Genomic DNA, 23,721 nt, shown 5'->3' with positions numbered 1-23,721 from the left:
GAATTTGTGTTGGGAGGCATTTGTTTTATTTTGAATTGAACGACGCTGGGAATGAAGTAATTCGAATAAAGTTTGTTTTTCCACAGACTAAGTTTATTACTACCTACTTGGGCCTGGGTCACAACACATGAGGCCGAGTGACATCACCACGTATAGCAACATTACTATAGGCAATCCTCAACTTACAGGAGTTTATTTAGTGACCATTTGAAGTTACAGCAGCACTGAAAACGGAGACCTATCACCATTTTTCACACTTAGCGACCATTGCAGCATCCCCACCAGCAACCGACTCATATTTATGACAGTCGCAGTGTCCCAGGCTGACTCGATCGCCTTTGGCAGCCTTCCAACAAGCCAAGTCAACAGAGAAGTCAGATTTGCCAAGCAACCGTGCGACTAACTTCACAAGTGCTGTGAAATTGCTTCGTTGGAGAATGTGACTGATGGGGGGGCACAGGGTCAGAGCCGTAAAGTAAATCACATGGGGTCAGAGTTGGCTTGTTGTCAGGGTTCCCACTGATGCCCTAATTAAATCATGAGCCTCGAGCCAAGCTTCAAAAGAAATCCAGTTTATTTATTAGGAGCTTCATGTCGGCAGGTTCCAAGTGAAGCCAACTCTGAAGCATTTCCCCCGTCCCCCCAAGGTGTGTCATCAGTCACATTCTCCAACGAAGCAATTTCGCGGATTGTAGAAATCACTCCCCTCCGGCCACTGTGGGTAACCGCGGAGATGGCCTTGACAAAGATATGGCTGGAATGTACCTTTGTTTGGACTGATGTGCTGCCTCGCCGCAGGTGCAAAGTTCGTTTTCCCATCCCCGCCCCCTGCCTACGGCAACTCCAGAGCAGGTCAGGGATGCTTTGTCAATTGACATAGTGATTCACTCAACCACGGTAGCAAGAAAGGCAGTAAAAGGGGCCAAAATTCAATTGACCAAAGTTTCGCTTAGCAACAGGAATTTGGGGGTCAATTGTGGCCGTAAGCCTGCAAAGGGAAACCGAAAGGGGCTTGACCCTTACCTCAAAATGAAAACCTTCCTTAAGAGCGATTGCTCGTAATATTTTGGAGGACACGGTGCTCGCTAACATATATACGTCTTTAATGGCATTGGGAGTCTGATTTTGATTCTTCCAGCATGTGTAGAGCCACCAGCCTAAAAGAGCTCCACATTCGTTGCCGGAAAACACTTTCCATTCTCCACTGCAGAGATGAGAGAAACTTCCAGTGGTTAAGAGACAGCAACTTAAATACGTCAGCAAAACTTTTAATTTGCATTAAAAGAAATAGAAAATAAATAAATAAATAAAAAAAAGAATGCATAAAAGAAATCTAAGAGGATGCAAATGACCCGCTGTCGGCAAGGATTATCAATCCTTCCATTCTCCACCATCCAGTCAGAGCCGAAGAAGCTTCTTGGATGAGAAGCGAAACGTCTTCAGAGAAAAACAAGAAAGTCGAGTGGCCCTTAGAAGAAAACACCTTTGGGACAACGGTGGCAACAAAAGGGCGTAAAATGGGGCAAAACTCACTTAACGAAGGTCTCACTTAGCCACGGAAAGTTTGGGCTCAATTGGGGTCACAGTTCGAGTGTCAGTTTTGGAAGGCAATTTTCTTTTTGCTTCTTAACTGCCACATATTTGAGCTGGGGAAGTTGGGAGGGGGTTGTTGTTGGAGCGGTAGAAAGTTAGTCATAACAACATCCCGTATTCAAGGACATGCAGCGTCTGATGGAGACCGCCTGAAGATTGTATCCAATTGAGTGTGAAGAGTTGATTGGATGAATTTGTGGGTGTGAGGCAGGGCTGTGAACTGTCAACTGGGTGTGGAAAACCTGGAAGCTTTCAATTTCGGGTTTTCCCAGCTGTGCCACCATGACGTCTCTAATAAAATGGAACTCTGAGGAACCTCAAGCCTCAGAACTTTATTTCGTTGGGGTTGTTCCTTGGAACCCTGACATTGAGGACTATCCATATTAGATTTATATGCCGCCAATTTCTTTTTACATGTTATTCACCGTGGCAATTTACCATTACCTAGAAAAAAACATGAGCTCTAACAAAATAGTTTTTGAATATTTTTTTTTTTTAAAATACACTTTTCTTTTAAAAAAATCGATTTAATACTTCTCAGGTATTCCTCCCAAACAAAGAAAAATCAAGTTTGGTAATCGACAAACTAACCTTCCTTGTTTCTCAGCCACAGCAAGTCGATCGGCATCGGGATCGTTGGCTAAAATTACCCGAGCGCCTTTTTTATCAGCCAGAGCAAAAGAGAGAACCTGGAAGGAGAAAACGGTAAAAAGGCCGGCACGAATTATCCTTCGAAATAAAACCAACAAACAAATCTTCTACCCCCTTCGAAAACAAGCACGGATGGTCAGAATGGGGACAATTCGCCGTAGCCATCTCGACACAGCCAACTCGCTGCGAGACAATTCAGCAATTCAATTTAATTATTTAAAGCAATTAAAAAAACTATTTTAATCGTTGTCATTCATGTTTCATTCTGTCCCTCGTTTTTAGCATTTTTTCTTTAATGATTCTATTCCGCCATTTCTTTGATATTAGTGTAACCCAGTGGTAGTCAACCTGGTACCTACCGCTCACTAGTGGCCGTTCCAGCTTTCATGGTGGGCGGTAGGGGTTTTATCCGATACTGAAGCACTTTCCTTTTTTTTAATTTAATTGACTTTTTTAAAAAAATTCATAGCATTATTTAAAAACATTTTCATTAGGTTTTCATAAAATTCCCCGTGACAATTTAAATTTCTGAAAATATACTATTTGTATCGCCCGCGCATAAGTTTAGTTCACGTTACGTAAGTGAAACTAAATGGCGCTATAGTGCGACCGCAAACAAAAGAGCCTCGTCCCAGAATAGCTCGCGCATCTCCCCCCACACCACCCAGCTGTAACAGACAAGCAGAGCTGGTAGCCGGCACCCCCCCAAATCCAATCCACGATGCGCGAGAGGCATGCGCAGACGACGATACACGGCGCATTACTGTGGAACCGGTGGGCGGTTAGAAAATTTTACTACTAACAGAGATACAAAAGTGGGCGGTAGGTATAAAAAGGTTGACTACCCCGGTGTAACCCTTGTCCCGCGGTGAGGCTGGGCCATAGCGAATTGTCCTAGACCTCCGACAGTTTACTGCAGGGGTGTCAAATTAGATTTCGTCAAGAGCATTGTGGTTCTCCTCCATGGGCCGGCTGGGGGGGAGGGGAAGGGGTGGGGGAGACAGGACGGATGCCTCCTGCAGCACCTTGCCGGCCAAAATGAGCCGCAGTGGGGCTACATGCAGCGCCCCTCCCCCCATGCCATTTTCAGCTTGGACGGCCTTCTGCAACACTTCAATGGTCAAAACGGGGTGCGGAAGGTCCCGGGTACTCTCCGTTTTGATTGCCAGAGACACTGCGGGCCAATTCTTTGCTATTTCTAAGCCAGCTCCGTGGGCCAGATTTAAGCACCAGATCCGGACTACAAGCCTTGAGTTCGACACCCCTGCTTTACTTGCAAAGCTCTAGAAGCCTAGATCGCAATGCCGAAGTCATGAGGAAGAAGCGCAAAAGAGTTTGGAAGCTCGATTTCGTTCAACGGCACGAGGTGCAAAAAAAGAAAAGAAAGATGAATGGGTCGCGTTTTGAAAACCCCTGCCTGCAAACTGCAGCCGGAAATGAGCAGGCGGAAAGAAGCGAAGAAATTGACTAGCCTTTTTTTGAGAGTTGCAAGCGTATGCAAGCTTGAGAGCTACGCTTTAGTGGCAAGGAAAAATGTCCGAAGGGACAGGAGACGGAGTGAAGATGGAAAGAAAATGCACCAAATCATTTGTTTTACCAGTACACCTTTCCCTTCCTCTGGATTTGGGTATTTTACGGTGGGGAACTCTGGATCGGGGTCCTTCTGTTCAGGCACCGCGAACGGAGGGCTAAAGTCGAACGCCTTAAAGGCCGACTGCACAAACTCGTGCCCGACCCCGTGGACAGAGGTGTGAACGAATTTCAACTTGGTCTCCTTGTTTATATCCCTGAAATCAAGTAACATGAACGACATTTAGCGGGTAGCAGATTGTCTGCCGCAAAGAATAACAAAACAAAAAAAAAAAGGGCGGATTATGGAACACTGCTTACAAACTGCTCCACCCAGTACAGGTAGTCCTCAACTTTCATTTAGTGACCACTCGAAATGACAACGGCACGGCAAAAAAGTGACCCATGACCTGCTTTTCACACTTACGACCGCTGCAGGATTTACACTGGCAACTGACTCATACTTATGACAGGTGCAGTATCCCCGGGGGTGGGTGGGTCACGTGATCCCCTTTGGCACCCGTCTGACAAGCCATGTCAATGCAGGGAAGCAACTTAACAACTTAACAACCGTGTCACTAACTTAACAATCGGAGTGATCCGTTTTTAGACCTGTGGCAGGAAACGTCACAAAATGGGGCCAAACTCAGCTAACAAATGTTTCGCTTAGCAACAGAACTTTTTGGGCGCAGTTGTGATCGTAAGACGAGAACTACCTGCGCTAGTGATTCCTTGGCAGCCATGAATTTTAAAATCGTGTAATGACGGAAACCGTTTTTTACTTTTGTTTTATCCCTTCCGTTCTCCGCCTCGTGTCGCTTCTTGAGATGGGCGGCCTCCGTAAATGAAACCTGGAATGAATACAGGTAGTCCTCAACTTACGACCGCAACGGAGCCTAACATTTATGTTGCTAAGCGAGACATTTGTTCAGCGAGTTTGGCCCCGTTTCTTAAGCGAATCCCAGGAGTTGTGACCCTGTGGGAGGCTGCAACCGTCATAAGGGCGAAAAAGGAGGTCATAATCGTTGTAATTTCGGTCACTAAGTGAGCTGTGGGTTAAGTCGAGGACTACCTGTAATTAAACAAGCCGCTCACCTGTGACAACAGTGCCTCTGTATATCTTTGAAGTAATCCTTGTTAACCGTCGGATAAGGATCATGGAGAAGAGGGCTTTGGTCAATAAGGCTGTCGTCCCACGCTTGAGGCCACGGTTCTAGGTTCCCGTTAATGGCGTCGGCGATTCCTCTATCGTGTGGGCCGATAATCTGCGAGCCGTTTTCCCAGTAAACCTAAATCCCACAGAGATTTGCTTTTATTCCTTAATAGGAGATGTTTGGGCTTCAACTATGTTATTTAAATTTATCCTAAGATCAGTGGTGAAATTCTAATTTTTTTTACTGTGGGAGTGGCTTGGTGGACGTGGCAGGGGAAGGATACTGCAAAATCCCCATTCACCTCCCCACTCTAGGGAAGGATACTGCAAAATCCCCATTCCCTCCTCACTCCTGGGGGAAGGATACTGCAAAATCTCCATTCCCACCCCATTCATGGGGGAAGGATACTGCAAAATCCCCATTCCCTCCCCACTCCTGGGAGAAGGATATTGCAAAATCCCCATTCCCTCCCCATTCCTGGGGAAAGGATACTGCAAAATCCCCATTCCCTCCTTACTCCTGAGGGAAGGATATTGCAAAATCTCCATTCCCACCCCACTCCAGGGGAAGGATACTGCAAAATCTCCATTCCCTCCCCACTCCTGAGGGAAGGATATTGCAAAATCCCCATTCCCACCCCACTGGGGCCAGCCAGAGGTGGCATTTGTCAGTTTTCCAAACTACTCAAAATTTCCGCTACCGGTTCTCCAGAACCTGTCAGAACCTGCTGAATAGCACCCCTGTCTTAAGATCCTTAGAATTATAAAGACTATTTATTTATTTATTTTATTTACTTCTACAATGCCTATAAACAACTCAAGGTGTAGAAAATGTATCTACTATTCCTTCTTCCTCACTATTTTCCACACCATAGTAGCATAACTCAACCGTGAGGTGGGTTGGGCCAGCTGGCTTTCATGCCTAAGGCAGGACTAGAACTCACTGTCTCCTAGTGATTGGCCCAAAGTCACCCAGCTGGCTTTCATGCCTAAGACAGGACTCGAATTCACCATCTCCTGGTGATTGGTCAAAAGTCACCCAGTCAGCTTTCATGCCTAAGGCAGAACTAGAACTCACCATCTCCCGGTAATTGGCCCAAAGTCACCCAGCTGGCTTTTGTGCCTATGACAGTACTAGAATTCATAGTCTCCTGGCGATTGCCCCAAATCCCACAGTCAGCTTTTGTGTCTTAAGCTGGGTCTAGAACGCACCGTCTCCTGGTGTTTGGCTTAAAGTCACCCAACCGACTTTTCATGCCTAAAATGGGACTAGAACTCACTGTCTCCTGGTTCCCGAGCCTGGCGCTTTTAACCGCTAGTGCTTTAGTCCATCCAAAGGTATTTCTGCTAGGAAAATTATGCAAGGTTAATACCTTATATCCGTTGTCTTGTTTGGGATTGTGAGATGCAGTAACCATAATTCCAGCAGCAAGTTTGAGATGGGTCACTGTATACGGCTGTAGGAAACCAGAAGAAAAATATTAAGAAGGAAGAAGGCTGATATCCGTGGAGAGTGTTACTACCCTTTTACAAAGCAACAACTTTTAACAAGCATAGGCAAGCAACGTTAACAACCCCTCCGTCTCCACAAAGGCTTAAATCAGCGGTTCTCAACCTGTGGGTCGCGACCCCGTTGGGGGTCGAATGACGATTTGCCAGGGGTCACCTAAGACCATCGGAAATATGGGAAGTATACTTGCGAGTCGAAGAATCGCGCTCCAATGGTTGACTCCACAAGCCAGCTGCAGGCTCTTCAAATCACTAGCCGAATTCGGCTTCAGGCGCGATGAATTCAAAAAGAGAGAAATCTTTGCTCTGATGTCTCCCTCTCAAGCCAGCTGCAATCACTCCCAATCTCTAGCCTAATCTGGCTTCAGGCGCGATAAACTTAATAAGGGGAGGAGTCTCCGCTTTAATGCCTCCGTCCTCAAGGCAATCGCAAGCAGTTCAGATCGCTAGCCAATACGGCTTCAGGCGCGATCAATTCAAAACGAAAATAATTTTACGGTTGGGGTCGCCACATCGTGGGGAATTGTATTAAAGGGGTCGCAGCACTATAAAGGTTGAGAACCACTGGCTTAAATTCACTAGAAGTTAATGCTTTTCAAATCCCCCAGGGTCGTCCTTGACTTACAACAGTGCCCTTAGTGACCGTTTGAAGTAGTGAAATGTAAAATTTGTTACTACTGGTTCTGATTGCGCGCCTCAGCTGGGCAGGGGAGGGATTTTTGCTACACCGGTTTTGCTCCAAATCACCCACTGCCATCGCTACCGGATCGAGCGATCCGGTCCGAACCGGGAGCATTTCACCCCTGGTTTGAAGTCACGACACTGAAAAAAAAAAAGGGACTTAAGACCATTTTCACACTTATGACTGTTGCCCCGTCCCCACGGTCACCTGATAAAAATTTGGACGCTTGGCAACCGACTCATCGTTATGACGGTTGCAGTGTCCCGAGGGGTATGCGTCACGTGATCCCCTTTTGAGACCTTCCGCCGAGCCACCTTCCGTGTGACTAACTTAATGTCTGCAGTGATCCGTTTAACGGGGGCAAGAAAAGTCGTAAAATGGGGCAATACTCCCTTAACAAATGTCTTGTTACCAACAGAAAGTTTGGCCTGAATTTTCGGCTGTAAATCGAGGACTACCTGTATAGGAAGCAGCCTCATGTTTATGATTTCATAGATCCTTTTTATGTTGTAATGACACGCAAAATGACTTGTTGAGGTGGACAGCTGTAGAAATCAAACAGCTATACAGAGCTTTTGGGAAGGCCACGGAAGCAATTCTACCGTGTGTGCCTTGCTTCGGAAGCGTGCACGAGCGACAAAAACCACAACGCAAACCCTACCACAAAAGGAGTTGGTGTGATCTGGGAGAACAGGTAGACAGGAACCCCCTGGGTGACGAAGGCGGTGGCCGCGAGCCTTGCAAACCTAATAGCCAGAAAGGAAGAAAATAAAAACGTCAAACTTGAATTCTATCACAACGAATTTAGCCCTTGCTGTGGTGTTGAGTTGGTACCTGGAGTAGCTTTACGTTTTATTTTTTTTCACCCAACAGAAGCAAAAGCTGATGTTTTATAAACTAAGCAACCCAGAATCACTTTATAAGGAGGGGGATAGGCTGCATAAAAATTTATTAAATAAATAAAATAAGTTGGCTCAATTGAATGAATTTATTAGCGGACACATGAACACGCTTAGTAATAAATTAATATATTCCCCATTGTATTTTATATATAATTGTTGTGGTCCGCCAGCACCCTGCTGGCGAGGGGGACAGAACACCTGCGGAGCTGGCAACAGAGTCGGACAGCGATGAGGCTGAGGTGAGGCCAGGGCCATCGGGAAGTGAGGTGTGGACTCCAGAGTCTCCAGAGGCTGACAGTAGTGAGGCAGAGGAACAGGAGGAGCCTGTTCCTAATGCACGCATGAGAAGAGCTGCCAGAAGGCAAGAGCAGCTAAAGCAAAGAGGACGACTCAGGAGTAAGGCCAGGAGATGATTGGCTCCTCCCATAAGGCTTAAAAGACCAGCAACGGCATTTGGGCTTTGCTGGAAAACAACATTGGTAGCTTCGTCTTCTTTTTCGTCTATGTCTTGCATTTATTTTTATATCTGTGACTTTTGAATGTTTGCCAAGAAAGGCCTTTGGCAGTTTGCGAGGTTTATGATAGGACAGAGGAATTTGTGTTGGGAGGAATTTGCTTTAATTTAGTTAAGCTACCCTGGGAATGAAGTAATTCTCAGCTGTTCGAATAAAGTTTGTTTGTATTTTCACTGACTGAGTTTCCTACTACCTACTTGGGCCTAGGTCACAACTTACTGCACCTGTGTATGGTTTGCGTACTCCAGAGGGTCAATGTCATTGCCTTCCAAAGTGGGGAGAAGGCAACATCATTGGTTGCCCTCTCCCCTCTTTGGAAGAGCTTGATAGCTCCCGCTGCCTTAAGAAAGTTCAAAACATCCTTAAAGATCCATCTCATCCTGGATCTCACCCTTTTTTTGAACTATTACCATCTGGCAGACGGTACAGGATAATAAAAACAAGGACAAATAGGCTGAAAAACAGCTTCTATCCCAATATAGTCAATAACCATATTGAATTCTACAGTATATTGCAGTATCGGGTTTTCAATTTCAATTATATAGAATGTAAAGGATGTATGTGCGTGTTTTTATTTCTTATAGTTACAATGTACACTGAAGACGGCATTTAATTTCGTTGTACCATGTGCAATGACAATAAAGTAAACGAAACTAAATTATAAGCCTACAGCAAAACGTGTATTCCTGTTAAAAGTTACGTTTTATAACACTATGATTTCCCGTTTATTTATTTGTTTTGTATCCCGCCTGTATTATTTTTAGAGATAACTGAAGCCGACAGAGATCTCAGAACACAACTTCCTCCTTCTATTTTCCCTACAACAACGATCTTGTGCGTGAGATTGACTGGCCCAAAGTCACCATGCTGGTTTTCAGGCCTAAGACTGAACTAGAACTCACTATCTCCTGGTGATTGGGCTAAAGCCACCCAGCCAACTGTCATGCCTAAGGTGGGACTAGAACTCATCATCTCCTGGCGATTGGTCCAAAGTCTCCCAACTGGTTTCGGTGGCTAAGGTTGAAACTAGAACTCACCGTCTCCTGGTGATTGGTGCAAAATCACCCAAGCTGGCTTTCATGGCTAAGGCGGGACTAGAACTTCCAGGTTCCCAGTTTCTATCCTCGTGCCTTAACCACTAGACCAATTTGGACCCGTGACAGAGAACCTATGGCACGCATGCCAGAAGGTGGCACACGGAGCCATCTCTGCAGGCAGCCGTTGCCCTAGGTTGCCCCCACCGTGCCCGTGTGTGCGCCAGCCAGCTGATTTTCGGCTGGCCCCACCCACGCCGCCACTCCCCTCCCAGGAGTTGTCGTGTCCCACTCCTCCGCTGACGGCTGGGTCAGGGAAATCCGAATCAGGCGTGCCTCTGCAGCTCTGCCAAAGTCCTAGCAAAGTCCTCAGGGCAGGCAGGAGACCAGAAAGTGACTTCAGCAAGATATGTTTAGACTTTGCCTGACTCAGAGAATGCCAGAAAGCAGGTCCTTTATATAGGCCCTGGGGTGTGGCTCCATGACTCAGCACTTATCCAGGCCTGCCCCTCCCTTCCTTCTGTTGCCTCTGTCTATCAAGTCTTCTGACGCGTGGGTCACTCCAGTCTGCAGCTGTTGGCAATTGACCTCCCTCAGGCTCACATGCTGTGGAGGAGGGGGAGGGGTCTAGTTGCTCCGTTTGCCTGGGCATGGAGCCAGAGCTGGGGGATGGAGATACTTCCTCCTCTTCAGCCTGTCTGGGCATGGAGCCAGGGTTGGGGCTGGGAGGCATACTAGGACATTCCTCCGTGTTCGGAAGCAGATAAGAAGGCCCCGGCTGTGGTGAGATCGGACGAGACACAACAGGAGTCACCACGCGGCCCATTTTGGATGCTAGGTGGGGCTCGCACGGAGGCTCTGGGAGGGCGAAAAATGAGCCACTCGGACGTCCGGAAACAACCCATTTCCGGCCTCCGGAGAGCTGAGGGAGGCCATTTTCGCTTCTGGAAGCTTTCCTGTAGCCTGGGGAGGGCAAAAATAGGGTCTAACGGAAGTCCGGAAATGGGCCATTTCCAGCCTCTGGAAGCTTCAGGGAGCCCAAAAAGGGGCATAGCGAGTAGTGCATGAATATGTGGGGGGGGGGGGATGCAGGCACATGCGCAGGGGTCAGGGCAGCGCGGTTGGGCGCCCACATGCGGGGGAGGGGGGCATTGCATTATGGGTGTGTGCATGCGACCCTTCTACGCTCCCCGCGGTTTGCCATCACTGGCTTAGACTGAACTGAGGTTAAAAAATAATAATGATATTTCCTCATGATTCAATAAAATAGAAAGTTAACAACTGAAAACAACCGAGAAGCCTCTAATTCAGGGGCGTCAAACTCAATTTCATGGAGGGCCTTATCAGGGTTGTATTTGACCTTAGGGGGCGGGGTATGGGGAGGAGGCGTGGCCAGGTTGGGCGTGGCCAGCTCGACATCGTGTCGGGGAGCACCTGTGGGGGCCCGAGCACTCTGACTGCAAAAACAGAGCTTGGGAGGGCTATGTACAGCCCTCCCAAGCTGCGTTTTTGCTGGCAAGAGGGTTGCAGGAGGCCGTCGCAGCCGAAAACGGAGCTCGGGGAGGGGCAGGGGAACGCAGGGCGCCCTCCCAAGCTCTATTTTCACTGGCAGAGGCACCCCAGGCCCGTCCTTCTCTGTGTCCAGGGTGGCCCCGCGTCCCAGATCTAAGCACCCTGAGGACCTGGCCCACAGGCCTTGAGTTTAACACCCCTGCTCTAATTGGAGAAGCTGTCAGCCCTGGAGGCCATCTTTTTCTATGGATCTTCAGGGCTGCCACACTTAGCGCTGTGGGAAACTGGGAGTTGCAGAGATATCTAGCCATAACAACATTCTTTTCTCTGGGAGTCAAGGACATCCTGCCCGGCACCTGGAGTGTCGTGACTGGGAGGCCTCTCCAATTGGGACGGTGCACCGATTGGACCATGTGATGGACACGCGGGTGCAGGGGGAAGGGACTTGGACTTTCTTTTGGGTGGGGGAACACCTGGAAGCTTTCAGAGCCGGGTTTTCCCAGATGTGCCGATATGACATCTCTAATAAAATGGAACTTCGAGGAACCTTTAGCCTCGGGAGTCTCTTTTCGTTGGGTGTGTTACTTGGAACCCTGACATAAGCATTGCAAGAATTGTGACGGATACCTTTTGCTGCTACCACCGCTTGATGGATGGGCCCGTGCATCGTAGCCTATAACCACTCCTCTGTTTTTCAGGTCACTGATGTTCTTTTCCAGATACCTACAAAATCCCTACAAGCAAAACAAAGCAAGTCGGGTTTAGCAGTTTTATTAAGCTGTCTCGGTTTTGGCAGACGAACAATTGGAAGGAGAAGGCATTAGCGTGCAAAAGCAAACATTCACAGTACAGTAGTGGCCATATTGTGGAAACCTTTTGGGGAAAGCGTATTTTTGAGGTTTGATGGCTAACACCACCACTTTTTATTTTTTTTTAAGTTTCAAGATAATCCTATTCCACCGCTGGAATGGCCTGGGAATAGCCTAGACCTTCACCCAATGGAAAATCTAGGGAGCCGACTCAAGAAACTTGTTAGTCAGAACTTGTGACCCAGCAGTAAAACCCAGTTAATAGATGCCATCCTTCAATGGTTAATTGCTGGTGTGCTCAGCAGACTAAGTCAGTCTGTTATTAGAATAGAATAGAATAGAATAGAATAGAATAGAATAGAATAGAATAGAATAGAATAGAATAGAATAGAATAGAATTTATTGGCCAAGTGTGATTGGACACACAAGGAATTTGTCTTGGTGCATATGCTCTCAGTGTACATAAAAGAAAAGATATGTTCATCAAGGTACGACATTTACAACACAATTGATCGTCAATATATCAATATAAATCATAAGGATTGCCAGCAACAAGTTATAGTCATACACATAGGTAAAATGAGGACCCAGATTGTTGGGGGCAATAAAAAGTTGACTTTGTATATAATATACAAATGGATGAAGACTATTGCTTGACGCAATGTAAGCCGCCCTGAGTCTTTGGAGAAGGGCGGGATATAAATTCAAATAAAAAAATATATATCTTGGTTTCACATGATAACAGCTGCAGAAGTCAAAGACTTGGTTCACTCCATGGGAAGACCTTGTAAGGCCGTCATTCATGCTAAAAGTTACCCAACTATTAACTGACAGGGTGATCATTTTTGTATATCTTGTTTTTTTCTACGTGTTTCACTTTTCTTTACACTGTAACTGCTATTCTAATAGCAAATCTTGCATAGAAGTGATTGCATTACATTCTTGATTCAATTATCTTTCCAACACTGGAAGTTTTTAACAAGAGGTGGGACCACCATTTCTCTGAATTGGTATAAGGTTTCCTGCCTGAGCAAGGGGGTTGGACTAGAAGGCCTCCAAGGTCCCTTCCAACTCTATTATTCTATTCTATATTGTAAGCTAGAGAAAGAATTCTTTAGGAAAGAACTGTTAGTTGCACATCCAACTTTTTTTTTTTTATTTGAATTTATATCCCGCCCTTCTCTGAAGACTCAGGGCGGCTTACACTGTGTTAAGCAATAGTCTTCATCCATTTGTATATTTATATACAAAGTCAACTTTTATTGCCCCCAACAATCTGGGTTCTCATTTTACCTACCTTATAAAGGATGGAAGGCTGAGTCAACCTTGGGCCTGGTGGGACTAGAACCTGCAGTAATTGCAAGCAGCTGCTGTTAATAACAGACAGACAGACTTAGTCTGCTGAGCCACCAGAGGCCCTTCCTTGATTGTTAGTTGCACATCCAACTTTCTTTAGTCTGGTCATCGTTTGGAAAAATGGGAACGCAGCTGCCTTTAAATATGCACGCAGAAGTAACCCCGTTACCTGGGATGTCTGAATGATAGTCAAGTCATTCATCTGCGAAGTTCCTGGTCCCATCGCCGCTCGTAGTCCTGCCGTCCCAAATTCCATCCGCGAGCCGAAACATTTCAATAGTTCTTCTGTGCTTCCCTTGGCAATCAGCTGCTTTACTATTTCCAAGGTTTTAGGATTCTGCAAAATACGATAAACTTGAGTTTAGTTATGTCCTCTTGTTGTAAATGTGTAGGGTGCACTGCAGGAAAGTGTTTCATGTAGCAACAAAAATCTATCTCTGTCTGTCTGTCTGTCTGTCTGTCTGTCTGTCTGTCTCTCTCTCTCTCTCTCTCTCTCTCTCTCTCTCTCTCTCTATCTATCTCATCTATCTATCTATCTATCTTTATCTATCTATCTATCTATCTCATCTATCTATCTTTATCTATCTATCTATCTATCTCATCTATCTATCTATCTATTATCTATCTCTATCTATCTATCTATCTATCTATCTATCTATCTATCTATCTATATCTTTCTATCTACTGTATCTATCTATCTATCTATCTATCTATCAATCTATCTATCTATCTATATCTATCTATCTATCTTTCTCTCTATCTACTGTATCTATCTATCTATCTATCTTTATCTATCTATCTAATCTATCTATCTATCTATCTATCTATCTCATCTATCTATCTATCTTTATCTATCTATCTATCATCTATATCTATCTATCTATCTATCTATCTATCTATCTCTCTCTCTATCTATCTATCTCTCTATCTCTATTATCTCTCTATCTCTCTATCTCTATCTATCTCTCTATCTACTGTATCTATCTATCTATCTATCTATCTATCTATCTATCTATCTATCTATCTATCTATCTATCTCTATCTCTCTATCTACTGTACCTATCTATCTATCTATCTATCTATCTATCTATCTATCTATCTATCTATCTATCTATCTATCTAAAAAAAGTTGTGAATGCTCCAACACTGGAAGTTTTTCAGAAGAGATAAGATAACCATTTGTCTGAAGTGGTGTAGGGTTTCCTGCCTAAGCAGGAGGTTGGAGTAGAACAGCGGTCACCAAGTGATGGTCCGCGAGAAAATTTTGGTGGTCCACAGAAAAATTATTTGCTTTTTTTATATTGCACTAAATCAGGGGTCCTCAAACTACGGCCCCTGGGACGGATACGTCTATCTATCTACCTACCTACCTACCTACCTACCTATCCACACACACATATATATCTCATCATCATAATTTAATGACACCCTAATCCCTTGCGGGATAGAGTCTGGGCAACTGAATGGAGCTGAGTGTTTACTGGCCGGATGCCCTTCCTGTTGCCAACGCGGAGTTTTGTTTGTTTATTCTCATTGTGCCCAGAGAGAAAAATATCTGCCTCTACATAGGATTGAACTCACAGCTTCCTGACACAAACACACACCCACATACACCAGAGGTGGGTTTCAGCAGGTTCTGACCAGTTCTGGAAAACTGGTAGCGGAAATTTTGAGTAGTTCAGTGAATCAGTAAATACCACCTCTGACTGGCTCCGCCCCCATCTATTCTCTGCCTCCCGAGTCCCAGCTGATTGGGAGGAAATGAGGATTTTGCAGCAACCTTCCCCTGGAGTGGGGAGAGAATGGGGATTTTGCAGTATCCTTCCCCTGCCACGCCCACCAAGGCAAGCCCACCAAGCCACACCCACCGAACCGGTAGTAAAAAATTTTTGAAACCCATCACTGACACATGTTTAATACATATACAACATTCTCGATTTATGACCACAAATGAACCCAAAATCTGAAATCCATGCTTGATACCATACTGCAAATTTTTGCACTTCCGATTTTAAAATATTTACTGACCGACGCAAGCAGTCCTCCAAGCATTTGCTGACGGTTAACCGAAAACCATTACGAGCATATAAAACGGCAGGTATTTTAATTGAATTCAAGGCGAAGAACATTTTGCAATACCAGATTACTTAGCCCTGGTTGCCTTAAGTGACACGTAAGAACCAATCTTCATTCGTGTGTCCCAGGCGGCCGCTTGGTTTGTTCGAAGATTACGATATCGGCCCAAGTAACAGCTTGCCAAATTCAATTCCTGTTTCACAACAGGCACAATTCGGCTTATCGGAGGAGAGATCCAACTGAACTTTACTTAAGGTTTTGTAATTTGCTGCCCCTCTGAGCTACTTGCTGAAGAGTGGAGACTGTTGCAAATCTGCTTTACTAATACTTTAAGGGAGAGACAACCTCAAAGGGGTTTGCAGAATATGTTTGCTCGATTAAAATTTCAATTCTGCTTGCAAGTTGCATCAGGCTCCGCTGAATGATTAATCCATTGCAAGCAGCCTCTGGTTCCCGAAATTCCCCTGTTCTTAAAGTTCTTGAGATCAAGAGGCGGTCAGTACATTTGATTTATTGGTTTCCTTCGATATATTCTTAAGATTTTTATTCTGCTTTTTAATCTGTCATGCAAGCTGGCGAATGTACAACGCCTAATATTCCTTCCTCCTCCTATTTTCTCCCCAGCAACAAACCTGTGCGGTAGGTTGGTTTGAGGGACAGGGACTGGCCCAAAATTATCCGGCTGGACTTCATGGATAAGGCAGGACTAGAAGTCACAGTCACCTGGTGATTGGCCTGAAGATATGGAGTCAGTTTTAATGTCTAAGGCAGGACTAGAACTCTCAGTCGCGTGATGATTGGCTCAAAGTCTCCCAGCCGGCTCTCATGCCTCAGGCAGGCAGGACTAGAACTCACAGTTACCTAGTGATTGGCACCAAGTTATCCAGCAAGCTTTCATGCCTAAGGCGGGACTAGAACTCATAGTCACCTGGTGATTGGCCGGAAGTTATCCACCCAGATTTCATGCCTAAGGCAGGACTAGAACTCACAGTCACCTGGTAATTGGCCGGAAGTTATCCACCCAGATTTCATGCCTAAGGCGACACTAGAACTCACAGTCACCTGGTGATTGGCCCAAAGTTATGCAGCCACCTTTCCTGCCTAAGGCAGGACAAGAACTCACAGTCATATCATATAATCTGAAATAACGATTTTTAGTCCCCCCAAAGGTTTAAATTTTAACTTCTAAACATGAATCCTTATTTTCTAACCAGAGAGCGGTAAGGATTTATTCGTTGCGCCTTCTCCAACGTTTAGGAATAATTTCAGCTATTTTATGGCTCAGGATTTTAGAAGTTTGTTTTGTTTTTAGCAGTTCTCTGCATAATTTTATATTGTTGCTTTTCAGTGTTTATTTTTCTACTGTCCGTCTACTGAGCTTAGTTTTATCATTGTTTGTATACTTTTTTTTTAAAAAAAAGAATAGAATTCTTTATTGGCCAAGTGTGATTGGACACACAAGGAATTTGTCCGTGGTGCATACGCTCTCAGTGTACATAAAAGAAAAGATACATTCGTCAAGAATCATAAGATACAACACTTAATGACAGCCATAGGGAACAAATAAGCAATCAAATCATATTAGGAAATAGTCAATATAAATCTTAAGGATACCAGCAACAAGGTTACAGTCATACAGTCATAAGTGGAAGGAGTTGGGTGATGTGAACGATGAGAAGATTAATAGCAGTGCAGACTTAGTGAATAGTTTGACAGCATTGAGGGAATTATTTCTTTAGCAGAGTGATGGCGTTCGGGAAAAATTGTCCTTGTGTCTAGTTGTTCTGGTGTGCAGTGCTCTATAGCATCATTTTGAGGGTAGTTGAAACAGTTTATGTCCAGGATGCGAGGGGTCTGTAAATATTTTCACAGCCCTCTTTTTGACTCGTGCAGGATACAGGTCCTCAATGGAAGGCAGATTGGTAGCCATTGTTTTTTCTGCAATTCTAATTATCCTCTGAAGTCTGTGTCTGTCTTGTTGGGTTGCGGAACCAAACCAGACAGTTATAGAGGTGCAGATGACAGACTCAATAATCCCTCTGTAGAACTGAATCAGCAGCTCTTTGGGCAGTTGTGCTGACGCAGAAAGAACATTCTTTGTTGTGCTTTTTTGCTGACGTTGTTGATGTTAGCTGTCCATTTTAGATCTTGCGATATGGCAGGACCTAGAAATTTGAAAGTCTCTACTGTTGATACTGTGTTGTCTAGTATTGTAAAAGGTGGAAGTATGGAAGGGTTTCTCCTAAAGTCCATCTATCTTAGATCATAACAATGAAATATTTTATTTGTCTAGAACTGTGATGGCGAACCTATGGCACGCGTCCCGTGGGCACGCGAGCTCAGCTTCGACGTGTGCAGATGATTTTCGGGCCTTCTGGGCCCGCTAGAAATAAGGAAACAGGCTGTTTCCTGCCTCCGGAAGGCCTGGTGGCTGGTGGGGAAAGCCGTTTTTCTCCCTCACTTGGCTCCAGAGCCTCTCTATGAGTCTGGGGAGGGAGAAAACAGCCTTCCCCACCCCCTCGGAGGCCAGAAGCTGCCCATTGGCCAACTTCCGGATGGACAGGAAGTGATGTTTTTTGCTGTCTCCAGCCTTCAGAGCCCTCAGAGCGGCAGGCGCGGGGGTGGGTCGCATAGAATTATGGTTTGGTCATACATACGCACATTTCTCCGGGCACGCGAGTCATTGTCTGTTGCTCTTCCGGGTTCCGGTGCGCCAGCCAGCTGGTCTTCACGCTTACGGGAGCTGCATGCGTGCACCGGAATGATGATTTTCCGGTTTCCGGGGTGCACATGAGCACTGGCCACCTGGTTTTCACGTGCACCTGTGCCCCAGAAACAGGAAGACCAGGTGGCCGGTGCGCATGTGTGCGCTGAAAACCAGAAGATCATGTCTTTCGGTTTTCGGCACATGCGCATGCACACTCCAGTTTCGGCACTCGGTGCTGAAAAAGTTCACCCACACTGGTATAGGTTCTCCTGCTTGAGCAGGGGGCTGGACTAGAAGATCTCCAAGGTCCCTTCCAACTCTGTTATTCTATTCTATTCTAATCATCTTTGTTGCTCTTCCCTGTACTCTTCTGCTGGTTTCCCAAAGGTGCTTTCTCAAGAGGCAACTAGACTTTCTGGTTGTTCTTTGAAGATATTTCGCTTGTTATCCAAGAAGCTTCTTTGGATCCGAGCTGAAGTCAGAACTGAAGAAGCTTCTTGGATGAGAAGCGAAACGTTCTTCAAAGAAAAACCAGAAAGTCCAGTAGCCTCTTGAAAAAGCACCTTTGGGACAACCAAGGCCTGTGTTGTGACCCAAGGCCAAGACCCAAGGTAGTAGTAAACTCAGTCAGTTTAAAAACAAATAAACTTTATATTCCATTCCATTCCATGCCATCGCATCCTTCACTCCATTATTATTCTATTCTACTCCTATTTTTATTCTACTCTAATTCATTCTCTTCTCTTCTCTTCCCTTCCCTTCCATCCTTCACTCAATTGTTATTCTATTCTATTCTATTCTATTCTATTCCATTCCATCCCATCCCATCCCATCCCATTCCATCCCATACTCCATTATTATTCTATTCTATTCTATTCTATTCTATTCTATTCTATTCTATTCTAATTCATTCTATTCCACCCCATTCCACCCCATTCCACCCCACCCCACCCCACCCTATTCTATTCTATTCTATTCTACTCTAATTCATTCTATTCTATTCTATTCTATTCTATTCTATTCTAATTCATTCTATTCTATTCTATTCTATTCTATTCTATTCTATTCTATTCTATTCTATTCTACTCTAATTCATTCTATCCCATCCCATCCCATCCCATCCCATCCCATCCCACCCCACCCCACCCCACCCCATCCCATCCTTCACTCCATTATTATTCTATTCTATTCTATTCTATTATTCTATTCTATTCTAATTCATTCTATTCTATTCTATTCTATTCTAATTCATTCTATTCTATTCTACTCTACTCTAATTCATTCTATTCTATTCTATTCTATTCTATTCTATTCTATTCTATTCTATTCTACTCTAATTCATTCTATCCCATCCCACCCCATCCCATCCCACCCCACCCCACCCCATCCCATCCTTCACTCCATTATTATTCTATTCTATTCTATTCTATTCTATTCTATTCTATTCTATTCTATTCTATTCTATTCTATTCTATTCTAATTCATTCTATTCTATTCTGTTCTGTTCTGTTCTGTTCTATTCTATTCCATTCCATTCCATCCCATCCTTCACTCCATTATTATTCTATTCTATTCTATTCTATTCTATTCTATTCTATTCTATTCTATTCTATTCTATTTCATTCTATTCTATTCTATTCTTTTTCTACTTTTTGAAAAATTGACAGTGCTGATTAATTGAATGTAACACCAGGGTACAAAAGCGTTCTCGAGAGCTATAAAATTTAATTTGGACCATCACATGTCCTAACCACCACGTGCTTCTAGAATACACTATGTACTTTAACCTATTCATAAAATTAAAACCCAGAATGATTAAATTTATGTGGTTCAATGCTTGCTCTATGCTGTGCTATCTTACATAGGATACACAATGAGGTGTGTGTCACATGAGTTGCGTTAGGTTTCCAAGACCCTGCAAAAGACCAAGAGGACTTTTTAATGCCCAGTTGAATGGAAATAACCAAGCAAACCGAATACCAGAATTAAGAGAGTTGGAAGGGACCTTTGGAGGTCTTCTAGTCCAACCCCCTTGCTCAAGTAGGAGACCCTATAACCAAAGTACACAAAGCCACGTTGCCCAGCACACCTCTTTGTCTTCTGCAACAAGCACACCAGACTGGCCCTTAACCTGTTAGGAAACCACAATCTCACACCACTACAAACTAATGCCATGAAAGCAAAGATACAAAAATCCACCAACAATCCAAACTGCCAACTTTGCAACAACAAAGTCGAAACTCAGCAAAATCGCACAAACTGATTACAAAGCTAGACACGACCGAGTTGCTAAATTAATCCACTGGTCATTGTGTAAAAAAAACACGACTTGCCTGTATCCAAAAAGTCACGGGAACATAAAGTGGAAAAAGTTTATAGCAAATGAGAAGGTGTGGGAATTTCAAATACAGACGGATCTTCACTTGGAACACAACACACCAGATATCACAGTTGTGGAAAACCGAAATGTACAATTTATTGACATTGCGGTACCAGGAGATGCCAGAGTCGAAGAAAAAGAACTGGAAAAAAAATCATGAAATATTGCGACCTGGCCATCGAAACTACACGGCTATGGATGAAACATGTAACAGTAATACCCATTGTCATCGGGGCACTTGGTACCATGTCCAAGAAATTTATAAGATACATCAAGAAATTGCAGCTTCCTGCAATAACACCAATGGAACTGCAAAAAACTGCGCTACTCGAAATGTCATATATTTTAAGAAGGTACTTGGTTGATACCTAGGACGCTGGTAACAACCCGTATCAACCCTTAGCACCAGTCAATGGTATTTGTGATGCATTTTTTGAATGTTCGGTTGACTGAGTTTCATATTTAATAAAGTAAATAATAATAATAGTAATAATAATCATCATAATCGTATATTTTAAGAAGATACTTGGTTGATACCTAGGACACTGGCAGCAACCCGTATCAACTATTAGCACCAGTCAGTGGTATTTATGATATATTTTTAAATGATCAGTTGACTTGAGTTTCATATTTAATGAATAAAAGAGATAATAATGAGCCCATCTAATTTCAAAGTATGGGAATATTGACCAAAGACTCAAAAACACAAGGCAGTACAGGTAGTCCTCAACTTACGACCCAAAATGGAGCCCAACATTGACGTTGCTAAGGGAGACATTTGTGAACTGAGCTTCGCTTCATTTTACGACTTTCCTCGCCACGTCTGTTAAGTGAATCCCTGCAGTCCGTAAACGAGTCACGAGGAATCCGCATTTCCCCCACTGATGTTTGCTTTTCAGAATGTCGCAAAAGGGGAGCCAGTGAGCCCGGAGCACGACGCTGCCGCCGTCATAAATGCGAGTCAAGTTGTCATCTGAATGTAAGGGGATGCTTGCAACGGTCGGTTGGAAGCGTGAAAATCGGCCCCAAGTTCTTTTTTTTTTGCAACGCCGTTGTAAGTTTGGATGGTCATTAAGTGAACACGTTGCAAGTCGAGGACTACCTGCCTATGAGTCCTTCGGGAGAAGGGCGGTATACAAATTAAAATATTATTATTATTATTATTATTATTATTATTATTATTATTATTATTATTATTATTATTATTATTATTGAGCAATGACTTCAAAGCACAAGGCCGTAATATCCTTTTTGTAACGTCTATGGTACAGTTTAGAGGAAAAAAAACAACCTCCCTTAATACTCAAATCAACCAAGCCAGAAAGACTGGGACGTTTTGCAAACTGTCTTCTTGAACGCTTCTGATTTATTTACTATTAGGAGCAGCCTTGAACGACAGCGAGTAAGCCGCCAGGACTTCAACCCGGAAGCTGCCGGTTCAAATCCCTCTTGGGCCTTGAACTCGCATCAGATTTTCTGCCGGGGGAAGCCGGCCAGCAGGAGGAACAAAGGAGGAAGGGAAAGGATCGAAACGTGGGCCAGAAATCCAGCAAAACCAGTCCCACCCCCACTGCACCCCCCCCTTTTTTCTTGTGGGGGAGCAAAAAAGGGCAACCCATTCCAAACCCATCAAAGCAATTCAAAGGAATGCCAGGGTTGAGAGCTGGGGGTACCCCCAACCCAGATTTTTTTCCCTTGGGTTTTTTTTGGGGGGGGGGCTGCCTGGTTGCAAGAGGTCCCAGACAAACCCCAATTTCTTTCTTGGTTTTTTTTGGGGGGGGGGCTCCTGATTGCAACAGATCCCCAGCCATACCCCAATTTTTTTCTTGGTTTTTTTTGGGGGGTGGGGAGGATGCGCCAGGTCAAACCATTTTTTTTTCTTGCGGGTTTTTTTGGGGGGGAGGCGCCTGGTTGCAAGAGATCCCCAGCCGAACCCCAATTTTTTTCTTGTTGTTTTTGGAGGGTGATACCTGGTTGCAAGAGGTCCCAGCCAAACCCCAATTTTTTTCTTCTTGGGTTTTTATTTTTTTGGAGGGGGGAGGGGCTGGTAGCAACAGATCCCCGTCTAAACTTCTTTTTTTTCTTGATTTTTTTTCTTTTGGGGAGCGGGACCCCTGGTTGCAAGAGATTCCCAGGAAAACCCCAATTTTTTTCTTGGTTTTTTTTTTGGGGGGGGCACCTGGTTGCAAGAGATCCCCAGGCAAACCCCATTTTGGGGGCTTTTCTTGTGTGGGGGAACATACCTAGTTGCAACAGATCCCAGGAAAACCCCAATTTCTTTCTTGTTTTGCAACAGATCCCCAGCCAAACCCCATTTTTTTCTTGGTGTTTTTTTTTTGCCGGGGGGGGGGGCGGGCTCCTGATTGCAAAGGATCCCAGCCAAACCCCCCTTTTTTCATGTTTTGCAACAGATCCCAGCCAAACCCCTTTTTTTTTATTTTATTTTTTTGTGGGGGGCTCCTGATTGCAAAGGATCGCAGCCAAACCCCAATTTTTTTCTTGCGGGGGAGGGGCTCCTGATTGCAAAGGATCCCAGCCAAACCCCCCATTTTTTTCTTGCTTTGCAACAGACCCCAGGCGAACCCCAATTTTTTTCTTGTTTTTTTTGGGGGGGGGGCGGCTCCTGATTGCAAAGGATCCCAGCCAAACCCCCATTTTTTTCTTGCTTTGCAACAGATCACCAGTTTTTTCATGGTTTTTCGGGGGGGGTGAGGGGAGCGCCTGGTCGCAAGAGATCCCCGCCATGCACCCCTTTGCTAGCCTTGGACCAAAGCCTTAGCAAAAGGAGGGGAGACCACCAGGAAACCCCGAAGCCCGGGAGCGATCCTTTGCTCTCTGGAGCCCCGCACCGGAGGGGGAAGGGGAGGGGGAGATCCACCCTCGGATCCACCCTTTCCGATCTCTCTCACCTTGTCCCAGAGAAGCCACTGGGTCGCCGCCGCCCGGGCTCGATCCGCCTCCTCCGCCATCCCGACGCAAAAGACGAGCTGGGGGGAAAAAAGGGCCGGCTCTCTCCGCAGGGCCCCTCCCACCCCCCCGGGAGGCGGAGTTAAAGGATGGGCGGGAACCTTCTCGACCAATCGCAGCGCCCGCCTGGGGAGAAGGGAGGAGCTCCGCGGGGGATGCGGGTGGGGCGACGGGATGGTGTTTTTTTTTTTTGACGCTCGGGAGACGAGTCTGCCTTGCCCCGCCCATTGAAGGGCCGGGAGGAGAAGGCGAGGAGACCACCAGGAGATCACCGGAGAGGCCACCGTCGCCTGCCGTTCTTTCCTC

At 45.1% G+C, this 23,721-nt stretch overlaps 1 protein-coding gene across 1 annotated transcript in view; it reads right to left on the bottom strand.

The window, feature by feature from the left end:
- The window catches only part of PGM2 (phosphoglucomutase 2), a 33,727-nt gene extending 10,255 nt beyond the window's left edge, over positions 1-23,472 (bottom strand). Inside the window, exons 1-9 of the mRNA XM_058193924.1 lie at positions 23,358-23,472; positions 13,455-13,622; positions 11,748-11,854; positions 7,819-7,903; positions 6,340-6,423; positions 4,909-5,102; positions 3,842-4,031; positions 2,185-2,282; positions 1,024-1,204 (exon numbers count right to left, since the gene is read on the bottom strand). Of these exons, the coding sequence (XP_058049907.1) occupies positions 1,024-1,204; positions 2,185-2,282; positions 3,842-4,031; positions 4,909-5,102; positions 6,340-6,423; positions 7,819-7,903; positions 11,748-11,854; positions 13,455-13,622; positions 23,358-23,417 (1,167 nt within the window). The 5' untranslated portion in view covers positions 23,418-23,472. The remainder of the gene's footprint in view (positions 1-1,023; positions 1,205-2,184; positions 2,283-3,841; positions 4,032-4,908; positions 5,103-6,339; positions 6,424-7,818; positions 7,904-11,747; positions 11,855-13,454; positions 13,623-23,357) is intronic.
- Positions 23,473-23,721: the final 249 nt, after the last annotated feature.

Source organism: Ahaetulla prasina, chromosome 8 (genome assembly GCF_028640845.1).
Source record: "Ahaetulla prasina isolate Xishuangbanna chromosome 8, ASM2864084v1, whole genome shotgun sequence".
NCBI lineage: Eukaryota > Metazoa > Chordata > Lepidosauria > Squamata > Colubridae > Ahaetulla > Ahaetulla prasina.
The sequence above is the reverse complement of the archived record's forward strand: the minus strand, read 5'-3'. Positions and strand labels throughout refer to the sequence as shown.